A 22583-nucleotide genomic window follows, 5' to 3' on the forward strand; every position below is an offset into this window, starting at 1 on the left:
TTCGCTTTGCTTTGCGCGGGTGCAAAATAGGAATGATACATGCGTCGGTGTACAAAGTCAATTGCGCTGGGTGCAAGATAGGGCCCTCAGTGTCTTGCGCTCAGAGCGCGTCTCCTCTCAGTTCATTCGAAAAGGTTTTTCTTACCAACGAAATCTCACAGAAACGTGAAAATGGTCTCATTTGAAAGATAACATCATAAGCTAAAAGGTGATATAGATTATGTGGCTGTTTGCGGCTGACTGAAGCCGACATCAGAGCAGGAATGTGATACTTTTATCCGTCATCTCTGTTTGATTTTATTTCACTGCGCGATTCTTTTGAAGATATTTCGGTCTATGATTGTCTCACAATGTAATAAACATCGTCAAATTCCTTAGAATGAGAGCTTTCTTGTGATATATGACTTGACTGTTTTGTGAAATATATAAAAAATTAATATTTGTAGAAAGATTTCTTCACAATCATAAAGCGGAAATTTTTGCCTGGGACCAATGCATTTTAAGCTAATATTTCATTCGATATATATCATAAAAACGAAAGTGATGGTATTCTTTGTAAAGCTTAGATTCTAATCTTTCAAATGATACCATGAATTGTGTAATACCATATAAGGAAGCTTATAAAAAGAACGTACAAACATCATAAAGATTTTATTTAATAAAGCCAAATCATTTTTTTTTTTTGTTACAAGTAAGTAGTTTGTTGACTTAAGACACTATTTTTCACCACCTGTGGGCGTATTTATGTAATATGAAGAAATTGTCAACAAATTGTGAACGAATCAATGAACGAATCATTTTGGTGAACGAACTGAAAGTGAACGAATCTCTGAAAAGAATCATTAGAATTTGAAAGAATTTCCAGCACTAGTACACACATTCTTCCGTCATGGTTCGGCACGGTTAGCCAAGTGTGCTGAGAGTTCAGGGCCGAGAATGGTTTGTAATTGTGCCGTGCCGTACCAGGCTCAAGTGGAAACACAACTGGAACCTTTTCCGAAGGTGGAAAAGCAGCTTTTGTTGCTCATCACATAAAGATGAACTACTTATCATGATCTCAGACTGTGGTGATGTTGTTTCTCCACTGTATGGATCTTCATGTGTATCTTCAGGTGACTTTTAAAAGAGAAAGTCTTTCCACACTGATCACACGTGTGCGGCTTCTCTGCTGTGGATCCTCTCATGTGCTTTCAGAGATGATGACTGACTGAATCTCTTGTCACAGTGTGAACACTTGTAAGGTTTTTCTCCAGTGTGGATCTTCTCATGCGTTTTCAGAGATGTTGATCGACTGAATCTCTTGTCACAGTGTGAACACTTGTAAGGTTTTTCTCCAGTGTGGATCCTCTCATGTGTTTTCAGAGATAATAATCGACTGAATCTCTTGTCACAGTGTGAACACTTGTAAGGTTTTTCTCCAGTGTGAATCCTCTGGTGCAGTTTTAAACATTGCGCTGTAGTAAAAGTCTTATCACACTCAAAGCACATGTACTCTCTCACACCAGTGTGAGTTTTCTGATGTGTATGTAAAGATGGCAGCAGTGAAAAACTCTTTCCACACACAGAACATGAATGTGGCTTCTCCTTCGTATGAACTGTCAGGTGTGCCTTCAGGCTTGATGCCTGAAGAAATGTTTTCCCGCATTGATCACATGAGAACGGCTTCTCTCCAGTGTGGATCCTCATGTGACTTTTAAGGTGTGCTGATTGACCGAAACTATTCCCACATTGATTGCATACATATGGCTTCTCTCCTGTATGAATTCTCATGTGACTTTCAAGGTATGTTGATCGGCCGAATAACTTTCCACACTGATCACATGTGAACGGCTTCTCTCCAGTGTGAACTCTCATGTGACGCTCAAGACTATGTTTGGCTGTGTAGCTCTTTCCACACTGAGTGCAGGTGAAAGATTTATTGGCTCTTCTTTTCTTTAAAAATGTCTTTTTAGTCTTTGAGCGACTCAAATGTTTTTCTCCAGATTTGACATGATGTTCCTCCTCCACTTCACTCAGTTCTTCACTCAGTTCTTCACCCTCCTCCTTCACTTCACTCAGTTCTTCTCTCTCCTCCTCCACTTCACTCAGTTCTTCTCTCTCCTCCTTCACTTCACTCAGTTCTTCACCCTCCTCCTTCACTTCACTCAGTTCTTCACCCTCCTCCTTCACTTCACTCAGTTCTTCTCTCTCCTCCTCCACTTCGCTCTCTTCCATCGGGTCTGGCATTAAAGAAATATTAAATCTTTTAAAATCAAAATAATTCAAAGAGAGAAATATGGAGTGAGTGGAGATAAAAATTATGCCAGATTTAACAGACAACTGCTATAAAATATTACAATAATTTAAGACCTTTTATAAATTAATTAAACATCCCTGAAACTTTCCATAAATGAGGTACTCTGATCTTCCAGTTATTATTTTAACATTATAGGCACAAATCCCATGTTTCTGTAGTGAGAACTATTAAATATAGTTGATCAGACAATCATCTAACATGAAATGAACATTAAAATACACAATACTACCGTATTTTGACACCAACTTTTAGATTGATATATAATTATGTTAAAAACTACTAAAAGGTGTTAATTATTATAGGCCGTTCACACTAAACTTCTCCTTCCATTGACTTCACATGCATGTGGGACACAAGAAACACAAGATCAAGTGAATTTCACTGCGAGAAGAACACAAATGTTTGCAGTAAAGCGGAGTAGATTGTAAATTTGTACATTTTGGAATGATTATTGTTTGTTATACATGTTTGTAAAAATACACATAAAATTCAGGTCAAATTGTTACAAATTGTAAAGCATAAATAAAATAAATATGAAATAAAACATATCAATGTTAACAATCAATATGAAACCGTCCCTTTAATCATCATTCGTTTAAAAAAAACCCCACAAAAACAGAAACTTTAGGAACCATTTCACAGTTGAATTGTTTATCTAATAAGGGGCTGTTTACACCTGGCTACTTCATGCGTTTTCTCAGATCGGATAGCTATCTGATTTATCAAAACGAATCCATTTACACCTGGTCACATAAATGTGTTTTTGCGAAACGGATTTAAATCCGATCTTCAATTCTCGCGCTATATGCAGATTTAATGGAGTGCGTGTCACCGAAAGCAACAGATATGAGCTGCATTTTATTGATCATCAGCTAAAATTTCAAAATCAAAGACCGCAATAAGAGAGAGCGGCAACACCCGGTAAGATCATTGGTTTCTCTACTTTAAATGATGATGATTGTGTGTTAAGTGTCTGCGACTTACTTTCACTTTGATTTGCGATAGTTTGCACGTTGGCTTAATGAATTGATGCTCAGCTTCTCATCTGCGGTGATGCGTGTTCCAGAAGCGTCGTCATATCTGGCTATAACATGACATATAGCCTATAACACGCTCTCACACGTTTATTTTTTAGCATTTTTGGGAGGAGTACAATTTACATATGTGGTTTCAACAACCAGATGCGTTTACACTTGTCCAGTTTCGTCTGGAATGCGGCCCAGACCACCTCCTGAAGTGGTTTGAGCGATCGGATTCAAATCCGTCTCGAATGCGTTTCGGAGGGCATTTACACCTGGTCTTTTCACGATCGGATATGTATCCGATCTAAGAAAACGCATGAAGTGGCCAGGTGTAAACGGCCCCTAAAAGTGATGAAGTGCTTGAATGTTCTTCAGCATCATGAGTAAAGGAAGAATAAACACCAACCTCTTTGTTCTTCAGGATCTTCAGTGTGTTTCATTCTGCAGGGTTCTGGATCACTCATGTTCTCACTGTCCTCTTTAATAAACTCAGTCTTTGCAGATTTCAGCTCTTCCTGATGCTAGCTTCACTGATGATGACTTACAGTGCGAGGGGCTTCACTGATGATGTGACTGCTGTGGGAGGAGCTTCACTGATGATGAATTACAGTGCGAGGGGCTTCACTGATGATGTGACTGCTGTGGGAGGAGCTTCACTGATGATGAATTACAGTGGGAGGGGCTTCACTGATGATGTGACTGCTGTCGGAGGAGCTGATCTGCCAAAATCTAAAATATATAAATCATGGAGTTGGTTTATTTTTTGTTCATCTTCATATTAAACATCATTGTTTTCAGTCGCATTTATTACTTCCCCGGCACGGCAAGCAGATGATACGAGTTCTCAGACAAATTGAGAAACTGAATAAAAAAAAGTTAATAAACATTAAGAGGGTTTATGTCAGAAAGCCAATTTGAATGCCCCAATTGTGAAATATTACATTTGCAGGAGAGATTTGGATCACTTGACGCAGGAGAGATTTGGATCACTTGACGCATGATTAAAACTGGTCTTGCGTTGCTCCAATGACAGCATTCTCACATTTGGCTCCAAAACTCTGGAATAGTCTTCCTGATACTGTTCTCAGACTCGCTCTCCCAGTTTAAAACTAGATTAAAGTCGCATCTCTTCAGCCAGGCATTCATATAATCCTACAGTTCAAACTACAATCCGGCCTCTAGCTAATAAATGCCAGAGGAGAACTGGCCCCCGACTGAGCCTGGGTTCTCCCAAGGTTTTTTTTTTCTCCATTAGGTCACCTGATGGAGTTTTAGGACACCATTAGGTCACTTGATGGAGTTTTAGGACACCATTAGGTCACTTGATGGAGTTTTAGGACACCATTAGGTCACTTGATGAAGTTTTTCGGTTCCTTGCCACTGTTGCCTTTGGCTTGCTCAGTTGGGGATATTTAATTTAATTTTATCAATCAATAAATTCCTCTTGAAACAAACTTTGTTGTATTATTTTAATTTAATACTGTGAAGCTGCTTTGATACAATCTGTATTGTGAAAAGCGCTATACAAATAAACTTGACTTGACTTGACTTGACAGGGACAGTATAAAAGGCTTTGTTCCCTGTTTCTGAGCGCCACAATTTCGGTTGAAGACCTACACACTTTTCTGTTATTTTTTCCCTTTTTTGAATTTATTGTCTTGGTATTATTCCGATTTTTTCTTAACTAAAACGAAACCATTCTGTGGTGATTCAGAAAACTGTCAAGACAAGTCTCGAGTGATTATTCCTAGAAATATCTTTATTTTGATGAAGTTTGGATTTTGATACTAGCAAACGCCCAGTGAAACGGATCCAGGACTGAACTGGTTAAACCCTGAAACAACGTCTAGCATCTTTAACCTACAGGTAAGGGCAATTTATAATTGCAACAGGTTGTGGGAATGAAATTACCTGAGATACTTGAAATATGAATATTTTCATTCTGGGTTTAATACTGCACTTAGTGTTTTTAAAAGACTACTTTGAGTATAAGTTAAGCCCCGTTCACACTGAAGGGGTGTATTGGAATCCACTGCTGCTTCAATGTGTATGTAATGAGTGATTATAATCAAGGTATTAATCAATATTTTTCTCTTTCTAAATATCTAATGAGTTGAATAACTTCTCTGGAGATTTTACTTTGTTATAGAAGTTACCAGTGTGATTACTGAAATGTTATTTTCATGTGTTCTTTAATGTCTGTATTTGATATCTGAATGCAGTAACATTGCTTGCCTATTTATCCCAGCTTCCAGAAATTAAATAGGGACTTGTTTTGTGTTTGAGAAAGGTCTTCAACATGTTAAAACACATAGGAGTCATTAAAGTCTATAGTTTAAGGGACCATTTGTCATTTAAAGCCTTTACTTTCCATTTAGAATAAAGTGTCCTATCCTGAGAGAAATAACTTGTTATCTTGATGTTTTGAGACGAGACTCATGTTTATAGTTAGAGCCTGGCCAAATCCAACCTTGGATTTGGTGTGTGTCAGTGTGTGTGTGTTAGTCTTCTTGGTTACAGGTTAAGGAACCACTGGCATTGTTGGAGATTGACTGAGTTGTTGTTCGGGACATACTGGCACCCAGCAACACAAATCCCCAACCTGGAAGGTCACGACGTGCCTAACTTCAGGGTCCGAGTGTCAGCGGTATAATCTATGGAGATATGCTTCTGTCTATCTGTATATGTGTGGAAAATTAGGCTACTGTTTATCTATTTCTTAGCCAATGAGAATCATTCAACATGTAAGCAATGACGTAGCTTAGACCTTGGAAATTGTATAACTGCTGTGATCTTTGTTACTGTAAGCGAGGTGGCCTACAAACTCCTGTGTGAGTCTTGAAGCTGAACTTCTGCTGATGAAACTGCAAACTATCTTCAGTAAAACTTTTCTTCAATTTTTTATAATTCTGACTCCGGGTCTTCTTTCAAACATCTAGTCCTTGGGTCCTAAACCGTTTACCCCTAACAACACTTCACTATTATAGAGCAGCAAAGGAAACCATTCCACAACGTGCATGTTTTGAAAACATTTTCTATGCTACTAGTTTCAAGTATATATTTAGAATAACCTAAATAACTGCATCAAGCAGAGGGGCGTGTTTTACTAATAATTTGTTTATTTTTGCACAAGGCACTACATCATTTTAATTATTTTGGTGTTATCAGAATACATAACACTTTAAAATCAACACAAATATTCACTCTAAACTGAAGAGGGCTGTTGCTGCTATTTTTTACTGAAAAAATCACTGCAAAAATGATCGACAAAATACAAAAATAAATTGTATTACTAACTTATTTTATTACATGGCTTGGTTGAATTCCAATGTAGAATGCGGTGTGTTATTTCTTGATTACAGACCGCTGTGCGGAGTATAACACACCGTTGCCATGAAAAACAGAGCGTTGCTATGGACTCACAGGATTCTAACCGTAGAGACGGAGCGTATTATTTTCTTTAGCGGAAGCAATACAATCGGGTTTAAATCAATAAACTCCCTGTTAAATCAATATTTTGTGTCCTTCACTCCTATTGGTTGTCGCTCCCGAAAGTCGCTCTTCATTTGCATAAAGTTGAACAGATCTCAACTTTATCCGGTTGCTGTCGCGCGTGTCGCCGGAAATCGCCCGCTCCCCATTGAAATGATTGGTATTGCGTCGCTTTGTCGCTTGTAGTGTGAATGGGGCTTTACTGTTGCACTTACTTTTGTATAAAAAACTGACATGGCTTTTATAAAAATAAAAAAATATATGTTTCTGGACATCAAGATAATATATATATATATATTTTTTTTTTATATATATTATTCATATATACTTTTTTATATTCCTAGATGTTTTTGTTGAACTGTTTATTTTCTTATACAGTTATATTGCTAAACTAAAGTACCATTTTCAGTTTAGTTTTACGTTTGTGGCGAAATAATATATTACTGTCAAATGTAGGCCTATGCCAGATAATACAAATACTCTAGTTCACTGTTCATGTTTTATTAAGGGATAGTCTGAAACACGGCATAAAATAATTATATCAATTCACTCAGGGCTAGTAGTAGCTTTACAGCTGTATATACAGACACTCACCCATGTTGAGAAGAGGAAGAGTTGCTGCATTAGTCATAACGTGGATCTAAGCGAGTTCACACCGGATTCACAAAAGTTTGTCCTGAAAGATGGAGCAGTTCCCACTTTAAAAGCAGAAGCTGATGTTTATGGACCACAACATGCAAGTGCGTTTTATGCTTTGCATTTGTGGATTGTAATTATATGGTAGAACGATTGTATGAAATGCATGGATAGTTTTTCCATCACTATTTTCTATCGTTTTATTGATGTTGTAGCAACGCTGTTTCAAACACATACAAACTTAATTTTAATCCCACCAGCGATCGCTAAATGATGGTGTTGTTGGCATCAGGTAATGTTGACATTTTCTTTACTGTGGTAAAACCATGGTTAGTCTCGTAATGTGCTCATGGTTCTGACAACAGATATTTCGCTCGTTTTGTAGAGTGTGTGTGTATGTGAGTGCTGATCAAATAATCCCTTCGAGGATTGTAATTATATGGTAGAACGATTGTATGAAATGCATGGATAGTTTTGCGTGTTTTAAACAGCAGTAGCATTTGGGTGGGAGACATATAAGCCTGAAAAAAGTTTTTATTTTTTACTTCAAATATTAGGCATAAAAAATATTGAGTTGTGTTGTACTGACTCTTGCATTTCCCACAATATATGTGGTCTTTTATATTTTGAATTTGAAATTGGATTTATTCACCAATTTGTTGCATTCGTGCCTAAAATTGTCATATGGTGTGACATAAAAGTTATTCTATATAAAATGAAAATGGGATATACTCTCCCTAAGTAACTAACTTCAACATAAATTGTTTTCATTTCTATCTTAAGATTTAACATTTCTTTTGTGCAGATTCATTAGATTTTGTATTGTTTTTCTAAATCATCATGCAAAGTAAGTCATCTCTCCTCAGCCTTTCCAGATATTTTAGATTAATTATGTTAAACCCGGTTATAAATCTATGAAAATGCTTGTGACTCTTGCTGATACTATTTCTCTTGTGTTTCGTTGACTTTTTTATGATTTATAATTAAGAAAGTATTTTTACAGGCACAATTCTGAATGTCACACCAAAGTGTCACGCTATATGATGAACTGCACCACTCCACAATTTGTCAATTATTTATACTTTGCTGATATATATTGTCATATTAGTAAGGTCACACATATCCCGGACAGTCACACCACATGACAATTTTGATGTTTAAATAAAATTTTGAAGTAGAGGTCTTTATACACCAACTACAGCAATGGTATGCTGTAATAATATCTTGTCAGAGGAACAACATGAAGATATATATTTTTAAAAAATACCCATTTTTATTAGGTTATGACATCATGGACGGGTAGAATTGCATATGTCTCCCACCCATTTACAAATAACCGCGTATAGAAAAATGATGAGACATCTACACAGACACACACACACCTCTCTGAAACGTCCTGTAACAGCCGTTCGTGAACAAGTTCTGCTCGATTCCTCTCCAATTGATAAGGCAATACGCCTGTGTTTAGGCTTGTTGGAGATGAGCAAAATCTGCACAGAACCGATCACCGGTGATCAGCGCGAGATGCATTCTTCTTCTTCTTTCTGGAGTTTATTTGGCGGTTGGCACACAACGAAATGGTGCATTACCGCCACCAACTGGTATGGAGTGTGGATCTGAATGACTACTAATTTTATTCCAAACAAAATAAAACAAAACCGAATCAACAAAACAAACCAAAATCAACAAAATAAAACACGATAAAAAAAAATAAAAATAAAAAAAAAGACTCAAATCCTCTCAATTATATTGATTATTCTAAGATAATGAAAAACTATTCCATAGCACTTATCTCTTACATTTTTTCTAAGAATTTCTAAATCAAAATTTATTCTTTTCGTTCTAAAGTTTTGGATCATTTCCCACCTTTTTCCCTCATATTTCTTACAGTGTACCATGACGTGTTCTATTGTCTCTTGTTGCCGACAATATTCACATCTGCCAGTGTTAAATAAAGAGCTGTTTAATCCTGTGTGCCCAAATCTAAGTCTAGATATAATTGTCTCTTCTCTCTTTTTCCTTCCTGCACATCTCATTTCTCCCCCTCTCCTCTGAATTTTGTAAAACCACCGTCCTTTCCTCTCTTCCTACCATTGCTTTTGCAACCTTTTCTTCAACCTATGTTTAATAATGCTCTTTATTTCCATCTCACTGATGTTAACTGCCACATCAACATATTCTCTTTTTGTGACCTCCTTTGCAGCCTTATCTGCCATTTCATTTCCTATGATTCCATTATGTGCTGGCACCCACAAAAATATAACTGCAATGCCCATCATTTGAATTCTATATAATGTTTGTTGTATTTCTATCAAAATATCTGCTCTGCTGTCTGAGTGGCTGTTCTGTAAGCTTGATGAAGTTGAATCCACAATAAATTGCTTTCAGTGTTGTTCTGTCAGCTCCACAATCACTTCCCGCCAAACACCTCATAACATTTAAAACCTTCCTACATTTGTCCATTACCTTCTGGATATGTACACCCCATGTTATTCTTTCATCAAATCATAACCCCAAAAACTTAAAGTGTTTCACTCTTTCCAATCTTTGATGATACAAATTTAATTTTACCTCAGTACCAATTATTTTCTTTGTAAACAACATTATCTTTGTCTTATCTACTGATAATTGAAACCCCCATTTATATGACCACTCCTCTATTTTCATAATAGCTTCCTGTAGCTTTTTTACAATAAATTTCAGATTTCTTCCCCTCTTCCAAATCGCCCCGTCATCCGCGAAAATCCCGTCCCATTCTCTATTTCCTTGAAAACATCATTTATTAATATGGAGAATAATAAAGGACTTATTATACTCCCTTGAGGTGTTCCATTCTCAACAATATATTTCCTTTAATAAATCTTCCCTATTCTAACTTGTATTAATCTTCCTTGTAAAAAGTCCTTAATCCATTTATATATTCGTCCTTTGATTCCTAATTTACACATTAACAATACTTCTCTCCACATCATATCGTAAGCCTTCTCTATGTCAAAGAAGACAGCCACTACACATTTTTTTTTGTTTACTTGTGCTTTTCTAATTTCATGCTCTAAACTTACAGCTGGATCCATTGTATTTCTTCCTAAAGCCACTTTGATATTTGGCTATATATCCTTTCTTTTCCATATAATACATTAACCTTTCATTTATAATTTTCTCCAATTTTTTTTTTTGCATATGTTGGATGTCAAAGCGATTGGTCTATAATTGCCCGGATTTGTACAGTTTTTTCCTGGTTTTCGTATTGGCACTACTACAGCCTCCTTCCAGCTCTGTGGCAGTTTCCCATCCTCCCACACTTTATTATAGTTCCAGTAACACATCCTTTGACTTTTCACTGAACTGGTTTATCATTATATTACAAATCTGATCAATTCCTGGTGCTGACATCTTATTTTTCTGGAGAGCACGTTTTAGTTCTATCATTGTAAATGATTTATCCTGTAGGTCATTCGAATTTTCCTCTAGCTGTAATTCTTCATTCTCCCTTACTGTAGTTTCCCTCCCTCTTTTTCCCTCTTCACTAATATTATTTGAACTGTGAACTTTTACAAAAGTTTTAGCCAGCATCTCTGCTTTCTCATTATCTCTCACTGCTGTTTTTTCTCCTTCATTTAAAACAGGGTATCTATATTCTCTTTTTATCCCATTCATTATTTTTATCATCCCCTAAACTTTACCAATTTCTGTCTCCCTTCCAAACAAAATTTCCTCCAATATTCTTTCTTTGCATTTTTTATGACTCTCCTTACATTTGCTTGTAACATTTTGTTTTCAATACGATTCTGAAAACAGTGATTAAATGTAGGGTAGGCAGGAATTGTCTAAAAAACTTCTTTTCCAAATTTGTTTAAACTTTATTTATATATCAATACATAATTAAAATGTAAGTACTCTGAAAAAGAAAGTATACAAATCGAGTGTCAGTAGACCTCTCACGACTGTTTTAAAGACAGCTCATTATTTCCATTCACTCCACCTCCTCCCTTCTGGGCTCCTTCCAAAGCCACGCCCCCAAAACACATGAACGCGCGACTCCAACCGCTGAACTGGAAGATGCATTATTTACCTGAGACGAGCGGAGAGGAAGGAGCACAGTGCATGTAGTGACATCATGTCAGAATCAAATGTAATAAAAAAAATATAACTTTATCATTATGAATATAAACAAATAAGATGTATTTTAGTACTCACTATCAAGCTAGCATATTGATATTGGTAAAGTTTAAAATATATATATTTTTGATTCGCTAACGAGCTAGTTATATCTATAAGGCAAAGCTAAAAACAGGTTGCATTGATACACGTTTTTCCATTACCATCAGTTACACTGTGATGAAGATGAATTTCGTGTAAGATTCATAACATATATGGTGTTCTGCATGTAAGAGTTTCCATAATGAAAGAATTGTTGACTCTGATGACTACACTCCAGAGACAAGTACCGCATCGTCAGCTCGAGGACAGGTCCGGGGTCGAGGGCGAAGCAGAGGAGGTCGTGCAAGAGGCCGTGCAACTAGGGTCCGAGGATATTGACACGCGTTTTATTTCTTTGTTTATCCAAAGACTTTTTGTTCAGTACCTTTTCTAGTACTGTCTTCCTTTTTTGCCTTGTTTGTCTTCGCTAACTGCATATGCCGGTAATGTGAATTTTGATTGCTCTTTCTCTGCCATTGTTTTGCTATTCCTAGGTTCCGTGCCTCTTGAATTCCTCAAATCAAACGGGTGCGCGCAAGTGGGCAGATCCTGTGTGGCAAAAGGGTGGTTGCCATGGTTGCGAGAGAGTGACAGTCGCCTAAGCCAATCCTTTGTTTCGTCCCGAATGGAAATAATGAGCTGTGTTTAATGCAGATTAAACGGTCTACAGTCACTCGATTTTGATACTCTTTTTTTTCAGAGTACTTACATTTTAATTATGTATTGATATATATAGAAAGTTTAAACAAATTAGGAAAAAAGTTTTTTATAAAATTCCTACCTACCCTACCTTTAACACTTTAAAAGTTTTATTTCGAAATTGTATCGCTCTTTTACATTCCTTTGTCCACCATGGTACAATCTTACTTTTGCACTTACCTGCTCTCTTCTTTACTGACTTCTCTGCAGCCTCTAGAACAACGAATCATTCAAATGATCAACATCTTTATTTCTATCAATTTTTTTCCATTTCTTGATCACCAATATTCCTAAATTTATCCTAATCAGCACTATTGAATGACCATTTCTGCAATCCTGTTGTATCATATTCCTCTAGACTCAAGCCTACTACAATAGGATAATGGTCACTTCCTACTGTTTTTCCTGAAACTACTTCCCATGTGCAAATGCCTGCTAATGAATCAGACACTAACGTAAGATCTATTGCTGATTCTGTACCACTTCCATCATTTAAACACACTAAATTTGTCATCTCCGTTATCTCCTCAATCACCATTCCATCGGTATCATTACAGTTATCCCATAAGGTGCTATGGGCATTAAAATCCCCACAGCAAATCACATTCCCTACTAACTGTATCTTCATTTCATCCAGCAACTCTAATGACATCTTATTACATGGATTATAAAAGTTAACAACTTTGATATTTCCTTCTGCAGTCCATACTTCAATTATTAAATATTCCAACTCTTTTCCTTTCCCCAAAACTCTATATTGCATTCCTTGTTTTATAAATATTATACATCCTCCTCCACTACCCTCCCCTCTGTCTCTACGGATGCTATCATATCCTTTAATAACAAACTCTATATCTGATGTAAGCCATGTCTCTTGATCACATATGATTTCTGGTTTATTTTTAAAATCTTTAATAAATCCCTTAAACTTCTGACCAATCGATATTAAGCTTCTTGCATTCCATTGTACAATAGTCAAGTCAAGTCAAGTTTATTTGTATAGCGCTTTTCACAATACAGATTGTATCAAAGCAGCTTCACAGTATTAAATTAAAATAATACAACAAAGTTTGTTTCAAGAGGAATTTATTGATTGATAAAATTAGATTAAATATCCCCAAAATACAGAGTTGGGGGACTCGAGTCACATGACTTGACTTGAGTCGGACTTAAGTCGCAAATTTTAGGACTTGAGACTTGCTTGACAAATATTTATAAAAGACTTGACTTGACTTTGACTTTATATTCATGACTTGAGAATTGACTCGGACTTGAGTTAAATGACTCGAAATAACTTGTATTCTGTTTAATAAATATGATTTTGAACACACCGCAACCTAACCACGTGACGCAGCAGGCAAGCAGAGAGTGCTAACAGGCTTGTTCGACTTGGAACTGGCGCTGCACAGACTAGGAGTGAAACGGTACATGTATTCATATTGAACCGAAATGGTACGGGCGTCACGGTTGGTGCATGAATTTACACGGTATAAAAATAAATAATACTCACGTGCAAATTAATGAATGTAATGCGGAACTACTGTTAGATACGCAGGTTCTTAACGGTCACCTAATCTGTCCTGCCTTAGCTCTGTGTGTCACATGCCTGTCCTGTCTTGTGCTGCACATGGGTGTTTTGTTGTTTTGGGCCATGTGCTCCGGTCTATTGTCTAGCCCCTCCCATCTTGTTATCTGATTATTGGTTTATTTGTTCCACCTGTCTGCCTCGTTACCCTCCTTGTTTGTTCCCCTATTTAGCCTCCCTGTGTTTGTAGTCCTGTGCTGGTTTGTTTGTCTGAGTTTCTCGTTCCTGGAGTTCCTGAGTTTTGAGTTTTGAGTTTTGTACCTTGTCTGCATGTCACTAATAAATTTCCTCTGCATCTGTATCCTTGTCTCATGTAAACTATTTCGTGACAGAACGAACCAGCCAAGAAATGTGGATACAGCGGAGTGAGATTTTTCCTCAGGGAGAGGATAAGGGATCTTCTATTTCCTTGTTGGAATACTTCGCCAGGTGCGCTCAAAGGACTTTGGAGGAGGAGAGGACCACGGCTGACGACAGTCAGCTGAAAGGAGAGCCTTCACCGCTGATCCCGAAACGGAGGAGAGGGAAGAACCCCTCCGTGACCGTTCCGGTGGTCCCAGTTCCGGTGGTCCCAGTTCCAGTGGTCCCAGTTCCGGTGGTCACGAAACGGAGGAGGAGAAGGAAGGCTTCCTCCATGCCTGTTCCGGTGGTCCCGAGTCCGGTGGTCCCAGTTCCGGTGGTCCCAGTTCCGGTGGTCCCAGTTCCGGTGGTCCCAGTTCCGGTGGTCCCGAAACGGAGGAGGAGAAGGTAGACTTCCTCCATGCCTGTTCCGGTGGTCCCGAGTCCGGTGGTCCCAGTTCCGGTGGTCCTGAGTCCGGTGGTCCCAGTTCCGGTGGTCCCAGAACTCCCTATCATCAGTCCTGCCATGGCCAGGAGGGCCGTGCATCTCTTCTATGCTATAGTGGTACTGCATGCGTGGAGGAGACACAGCACGTCTGCCGAGCCTGTGTCTTCGGACAAGATGGCCCAGCCCGAGACTGTTCACGTCACATCTGCCCAGCCAGAGACTGTTCATGTCACGTCTGCCCAGCTAGAGACTGTTCACGTCACGTCTGCCGATCCAGAGACTGTTCCTGAGCCTATGTCTTCGGACAAGATGGCCGCCGCCGCCGAGCCTGTTCACGTCATGCCTGCCGAGCCTGGGTCTTCGGACAAGATGGCCGCCGCCGAGCCTGTTCACGTCATGCCTGCCGAGCCTGGGTCTTCGGACAAGATGGCCGCCGCCGAGCCTGTTCACGTCACGCCTGCCGAGCCTGTGTCTTTGGACAAGATGGCCGCCGCCGAGCCTGTTCACGTCACGCCTGCCGAGCCTGTGTCTTCGGACAAGATGGCCGCCGCCGAGCCTGTTCAGCTCACGCCTGCCGAGCCTGTGCCCCCTGACAAGATGGCCGCCGTCGAGCCTGTGTCGGTTCCTGAGCCTGAGCCGGTGGTGTCTGAGCCTGAGCCGTTGGTGCCAGTTCCAGTTCCAGTGCCTGAGCCGGTGGTGCCAGTTCCAGTGCCAGTTCCAGTGGTGCCAGTTCCAGTCCCTGAGCTGGTGGTGCCAGTTCCAGTCCCTGAGCCGGTGGGGCCAGTTCCGGTGGTGCCAGTTCCTGTTCCTGAGCCGGTGGTGCCAGTTCCTGTTCCTGAGCCGGTGGTGCCAGTTCCTGTTCCTGAGTCGGTGGTGCCAGTTCCTGTTCCTGAGTCGGTGGTGCCAGTTCCTGTTCCTGAGCCGGTGGTGCCAGTTCCTGTTCCTGAGCCGGTGGTGTCAGTTCCTGTTCCTGAGCCGGTGGTGTCGGTTCCTGTTCCTGAGCCGGTGGTGTCTGTTCTTGAGCCGGTGGTGTCTGTTCCAGCACCGTGGCCGCCCGAGGGGTCGTCTCCGCCAGCACCGTGGCCGCCCGAGGGGTCGTCTCCGCCAGCACCGTGGCCGCCCGAGGGGTCGTCTCCGCCAGCACCATGGCCGCCCGACGGGTCGTCTCCGCCATGGCCGCCCGACGGGTCGTCTCCGCCCTGGCCGCCCGACGGGTCGTCTCCGCCCTGGCCGCCCGAGGGGAAGTCTCCACCCTGGCCGCCAGATGGACTGACATTTCCGCCCTGGCCTCCCGAACTGTCCATTTCCCCTGCCCCACCCTGGTCTGTCTGTCCCGCCCTGGTCTTATGGAGCGTCTGGTAGCCGCTCCGTAGGGAGGGGGTAATGCAGGGCTGGACTGGGACAGAAAATCGGCCCTGGCATTTTGGCCCAGACTGGCCCACTATATATGATCATAAACACCACCCATCTTTGCATGCCCTTGAATATGTTTTTGTTCAACTCCTATTCATTAAAACCACTAATGCCATGTAATGAGTGAGTATAAACGAGTGAGAGTTAACAGATGAAAAAAGTACAAAATTGTAATTTATTGCATTGGCATAGCAATACCAGTGTTTTTCACAGGAATTTTGGTAAAACTGTGGTGGGTGGACCTCAGTCTTTCTAGGGGGGGTTGGGGGCATGCTCCCCCTAAGAAAATTGTGCATTTTAATGTTAAATTCATCAATCTGGTGCAGTTTGAGGGTTCAAAATTAAAAGCTCCAACCCATATTCAGTGTGCAAATATAACAAAGAAAAAATCAAACCTCTTTTAGTAACAGTGTCTGTCTATATTACACTACTACATAATAATAGTTATAATATTAATCTCATGACAGTAGCCTAATAGCCATATATTGTAAAACAAATGCACTGAAAAATAAAGAAAACTTTCATAATTAGTTTTATACTAATTTCTAAACTTGAAAGAGATAAGCACATGATCTTTTATTTTGACGGAAACTGTATCAAGCTTTTATTTTGGCGGAAAACATGGATAAAAACGCGTCTCTTTAAACTTCTAGTAAATTTAAGTAATCGTCAACTATGCAGATGTGGAAATAATGCGTAACTGGGTAATGGGTTCCTACACTCATAGCCAAAGTGTTTTGAAAGTAGTTCTGCTTACCGCGCGCAGACTCTACACTTTCTCATCTCTCTCCTGATCCTCCTCACTATCCGCATCAGCCACTGGAGCTGATGAAGGTCTTGCTGCTGCAGAAAACATATATATTTTGACACATTTTACAGCGTCTGCTATTTCTATTACACGCTATTTATCTGCACATTCCTTGCGTTTCTTCTCCATCTCTCAGACTATTTTGACAGATACACACTTGACACTGCACGCTCACTCAAAGCCCAAAAGGGGGAGGTTTTTAAAGCTGTGATTGGGCCAGCCAAGTGTCAATCAAGAAAACAACCAATGGGGCGCTGATCTACGCGTTTCATGGGCCGGTCTGTCAGTGGAAAAAAAACTAACGCTTACTTTTTTTTTTACCAATGCATTACACTGGCACTAACCCAGCGCCGTCAATTAAACAAAACAAAACGAATGGGCCGCCGATGTACGAATTGTATGGGCCGTAAAAAAAAAAAAAAAAAAAAAAAAAAAAAATGTATGAGATGTATCAGCCCAAAAAGCACGTCGGCCCACCGGGCATTTGCCCGGTATGCCAGATTACCAGTCCAGCCCTGGGGTAATGTCACATGCCTGTCTTGTGCTGCACATGGGTGTTTTGTTGTTTTGGGCCATGTGCTCCGGTCTATTGTCTAGCCCCTCCCATCTTGTTATCTGATTATTGGTTTATTTGTTCCACCTGTCTGCCTCGTTACCCTCCTTGTTTGTTCCCCTATTTAGCCTCCCTGTGTTTGTAGTCCTGTGCTGGTTCGTTTGTCTGAGTTTCTCGTTCCTGGAGTTCCTGAGTTTTGAGTTTTGAGTTTTGTACCTTGTCTGCATGTCACTAATAAATTTCCTCTGCATTTGTATCCTCGTCTCATGTAAACTATTTCGTGACACTGTGGCTATAATGAACAGGCTGCGAGTGCGATGTCAAGATTGCAATGCTGAAATATGTTGCGATGTCAAGATTGCAATGCTGAAATATGGTGTGTGTGTGTGTGTGTGTGAGAGAGAGAGAGGCGTGGGCGCGATCGAACAGTGGAAACATAAAAACATACTCTGTCATTTAGTTCATAGTACAGGACATCATTCAAACTGCAAAGTGTTTACTTATATTTGTGTACACTCGCAATAAAACACAATCTTGTGCTTTTGTCAAACTGTAAACTTTTTTTTTTGTGCAATCGTACACTGTCTAATAATTGGTCTTCAGTGTTAGACTTTGAGTGAAAAGCCTATGGATAGTTTTTGGGGATGCACATAAAAGATTGTATACACCTTCAAACACACAAATAAAAAAAAATTCATACAGACTTGCGAACCCAACCATGCATCCACAAATAAACAAAACAAACAAAAAATTAATAAAAACCTCGAACTTGCAAGTACAACCATGCACATGCAAACAAACAATACACTCTTCACTCATACAGATGCACACACATTAATCTCTCTCTCTCTCTCTCTCTCTCTCTCTCTCTTTCTCTCTCTCTCACTTGAGGATATATATGTTCATGTTCCATAAAGGGGATGCTTGTTTGAAACCATTATACTTGCATTGATTAATACTTTTTAATGGTCTTCTGCAATGTTTGAGGCATATTTAGGTACAGCAGCTGTTTCAATATTTTACATGCTTTTATGTTGGCCTAATTTCAGTTACATTTTAGGCAATGTAGTTTTACATTTTATTTATTTATTTATTTTTAGATTTTTATTGTATTAACAACTCAGCTGTATGTGGAGTCCTTTTGAGTAGAAATGCATATTGCAATTTTTTTTGTTGCAAATAAAAATCCCATAGTCCGTAACTACTACAGTTTTAACTTATTTTAATATATAAATTCAGTTAAATCGTCAAACATTTGTATGAATTGCCAGTGACTTGCTTAACCCAAGCTACGACTTGACTTGAATTGCTTGACATAAAGCAGTGACTTGACTTGACTTGACTTGGTTTTCACAAAATTGACTTGGACTTGCTTGAGACTTGAAGGTTAAGACTTGAGACTTACTTGTGACTTGCACATGTGTGACTTACTCCCACCTCTGCCAAAATATCCCCAACTGAGCAAGCCAAAGGCAACAGTGGCAAGGAACCGAAAAAACTCCATCAAGTGACCTAATGGTGTCCTAAAACTCCATCAGGTGACCTAATGGAGAAAAAAAACCTTGGGAGAACCCAGGCTCAGTCGGGGGCCAGTTCTCCTCTGGCATTTATGAGCTAGAGGACGGATTGTAGTTTGATCTGTAGGATTATATGAATGCCTGGCTGAAGAGATGCGACTTTAATCTAGTTTTAAACTGGGAGAGCGAGTCTGAGCAACGAACAGTATCAGGAAGACTATTCCAGAGTTTTGGAGCCAAATGTGAAAATGCTCTCCCTCCTTTGGTGGTTCTGGATATCCTAGGTATGACCAAAAGCCTTGAATTTAGTGATCTTAAAGAGCGCGATGGATTATAGGGTGATAGAAGATCCGTTAAATAGACTGGAGCTAAGCCATTTAGGGCTTTATAAGTCAGTAGCAATACCTTGTAATTAATACGGAACTTTATAGGTAACCAATGCAGTGATGATAAAATCGGTGTTATATGATCATATTTTCTTGATCTCGTAAGAACTCTAGCGGCGGCATTTTGGACTAACTGTAGCTTGTTTATTGAGGATGCAGGACAACCAGCTAATAAAGCATTACAGTAATCCAGTCTCGAGGTCATGAATGCATGAACTAACTTTTCTGCATCAGAAACTGATAGCATAATACGTAGCTTAGCAATGTTTCTAAGGTGGAAAAAAAGCTGTTTTTGTAACATATGAAATATGATTTTCAAAAGACAGGTTGCAATCGAGTATAACACCCAGGTCTTTTACTGTAGAGGATAAAGTAACAGGACATCCTATGATGTTAAAGTTGTATTGTGCGAGGTTTTGTGGGCGGTTTTTTGAACCGATAAGTATTACCTCTGTCTTGTCTGGATTTAATAAAAGAAAATTACGCGTCATCCAATCTTTTATATCTTTAACACACTCTGTCAATTTGGAAAATTTAGCGTTTTCATCCGGCCGTGATGAAATATATATTTGAGTGTCATCAGCATAACAATGGAAACTAATTCCATGTTTCCTTATAATATTTCCAAGTGGCATCATATATATGGAAAATAACAGAGGGCCTAATACAGATCCCTGCGGCACTCCATAGTTTACTGGAGTTATGATCGATTTTTCTCCATTTAAATAGACAAAATGGTAGCGGTCAGATAGGTATGATTTGAACCAGCTTAGTGCTTGTCCTTGAACATAGGGCTGTGCGATATAGCTAAAAAAATTATCACGATATAATGTTTCATATCGTTCGGTATCGATAATTATTGACATTTTTTTAGAACCTTTTTTTTTTAATACAAGTAGAAAAGTTTGAATCTAAACCAGTGTTTTTTTATTTTATTTATCCACATTAAGGCAAACAACTAATTATTTTAGTTTAAACAGTCAAAAATAAAATGTAAAAAAAAAAAAAAACTTCTTTATGTCTTATATTAAGATAAAAAAGTAAGTGTTAAAGAAACTCTTGAACTTAAAATGTTATAAAATGTGTGCAAAGTGCAGCAATGTAAAAGTGTAAACGTAGAAGAATCAAGGCAAACTTTGAGGTAGATCAACATCTGTAATAAGTAGGGGTGTAACGGTTCACCAAATTCACGGTTCCTTACGACACAGTGGTGTCACGGTTAGGTACATATTGAGATCCAGCAAAAAGAAAGAAATGCCAAAGAAATTTCCTTGATTTAAAAAAAAAATATATATTATTAAAAAGAAGTTATTTTTAAATAAGTCTGAGTTTTCCCTACATCTTGAAACGTTTACTTTTATAAATGGGGGTAATATATTTGAAGGATGAACAAATGTGTTTTAGTCATCACATTAAAAATAACATTTAAATATGATAATATTTGAGTTTTGAAGTGCTGGGAAAAGATGTGTGATGTACTTGAAAGCATTTTACTATTCCTGCCAAACATGGTTACTGTGAGTGTTACTACAGTACATTAAATCCATATACAATGAATGTTGCTGATCTATGGACTTAAAGATAACTAGTTTTGAATTTGAATTTGAATTTATTGAAGGATAGCCTCTTGAGATGCAACATCTCATTTTCAAGAGGGTCCTATAAACACAAATACAGAATACAAAAACAAAACATAAAAAAAAAAAAAAAAAAAAGAAAGAAAGAAAGAAAAATAACAACATTACAAATACACATAAACTCATTCATACACAACACATTCATACACAACACATTCATACACAGATTCTCTCCCCAACATACACCTACATCCACCTACCTATCCCATTCACCAAAATATAAATATATATATTTTAAATAAACAAAATGCGCAAAAAAATTTAGGTTAACTTAAAATTTAAAACATAAACAGGTTGTTTGAAAATATAAAAGTAGGGATGATCTGAAAAAACTAAAAGAAGTTATAGATCTCAAAGAAAGAGGAAGATTATTCCAGTCACTTGGCGCTTTATATTGGAACGTTCTACGTCCAACTTCTTTATATATTCTGGGTACAACGAAAAAGGGGTATTGCATGTGTCTGAGTGAATATGCAGACCTGCCTGGAATTAAATACTGTTTTAAATAGGAGGGACAGTTAAAAATAAACACATTTGAAAATAAACTGCATCCAGTGGAGTTGCCTTCTTGATTTAAGCTGCAACCAGTTAAGTGATTCATACATTAAACAATGATGAGTTCTATAAGGACACCTCAAAACAAATCTACAAAACGAGTTCATTACAACATTAAGGGGCATAAGATTGGTGTCAGTGGTATTCTGATAAACAATGTCAGCATAATCAATAATAGGCAGTATCATCTGAGAAATTATTCTTTTTCTGACAGGAAGAGTGAAACAATTAACAGAACGATAAAGTGAATTAAGACAGCCATATGATCTTTTAATAATAAACTCAATATGTATTTTAAATGAGAGTTCAGGTTCAATCCAGAGTCCGAGATATTTAAATGAATCAACCTTCTCAAGAAGGGTCCCGTTAACAAACTTAATTTGTAACTCCGAGGAGTAAACATGACTATATCGAGTTCCGAACAACATACAGCATGATTTCTTCCTATTCAATATAAGTTTATTACTATGAAGCCATTTTTGTACCCGGTTGAAGTCAGACTGTAAGGAATTCTGAATTTGAGATAAATCAGAGTTAGAGGTGTAAATAACAGTGTCATCAGCATAAAGATGAACAGAAGAATTAGAGCATATTTGTGGTAAGTCATTAATGAAAATAGTAAAAAGAAGTGGTCCTAACGTTGATCCTTGTGGAACACCCTTATCCACAAGTAAATAGTCAGACTGGCACCCATGAAAAACAACACACTGTCGTCTACCATGAAGATAGGAATTAAACCAAATCATAGCATTTTGACTCAAACCAATAGAATAAAGCTTATCAAGGAGAAGATAGTGATCGACCAAATCAAAAGCCTTAGTAAGATCAAGAAAAATTGCACCTGTAAATTGGGACTTATCAAAGGATGACAACACATCATTCGTGAACTTTAGTAAAGCTGTTGAAGTAGAAAAATTCGGTCTAAATACAGATTGTGATGGAGATAAAATATTGAATTGACTTATATACTTTGATAATTGATTGAAAACAAGTTTCT

At 38.5% G+C, this 22583-nt stretch overlaps 1 protein-coding gene and 1 long non-coding RNA gene across 2 annotated transcripts; one reads left to right on the forward strand and one right to left on the reverse strand.

Annotated features, from left to right (window-relative positions):
- Nucleotides 1-636: 636 nt before the first annotated feature.
- On the reverse strand, nt 637-9072 carry LOC309501490 (uncharacterized protein). Its single transcript, XM_082173638.1, has 3 exons — nt 8829-9072; nt 3725-4047; nt 637-2219 (listed from the first exon to the last, which is right to left on the reverse strand). The coding sequence occupies exons 2-3, from the start codon at nt 3780-3782 to the stop codon at nt 1147-1149; spliced, it is 1131 nt and encodes a 376-aa protein (XP_082029764.1). The 5' UTR covers nt 3783-4047; nt 8829-9072; the 3' UTR covers nt 637-1146.
- Nucleotides 4295-6225, forward strand: LOC309503783. The gene is made up of 2 exons (XR_014207857.1): nt 4295-4604; nt 4667-6225. It is a non-coding gene; the product is annotated as an uncharacterized lncRNA (long non-coding RNA).
- Nucleotides 9073-22583: the final 13511 nt, after the last annotated feature.

This window comes from Leuciscus leuciscus, assembly GCF_965113295.1.
Source record: "Leuciscus leuciscus genome assembly, chromosome: 1".
NCBI classification, from domain to species: Eukaryota; Metazoa; Chordata; class Actinopteri; order Cypriniformes; family Leuciscidae; genus Leuciscus; species Leuciscus leuciscus.

Coding starts and splice junctions, on each gene's coding strand:
- LOC309501490 (XM_082173638.1), bottom strand. CDS start 3,782: ATGAGTGATCCAGAACCCTGCAGAATGAAACACACTGAAGATCCTGAA. Junction 2,220..3,724: donor AGATCCTGAAGAACAAAGAG/GTTGGTGTTTAT, acceptor CTTTAATGCCAG/ACCCGATGGAAGAGAGCGAA.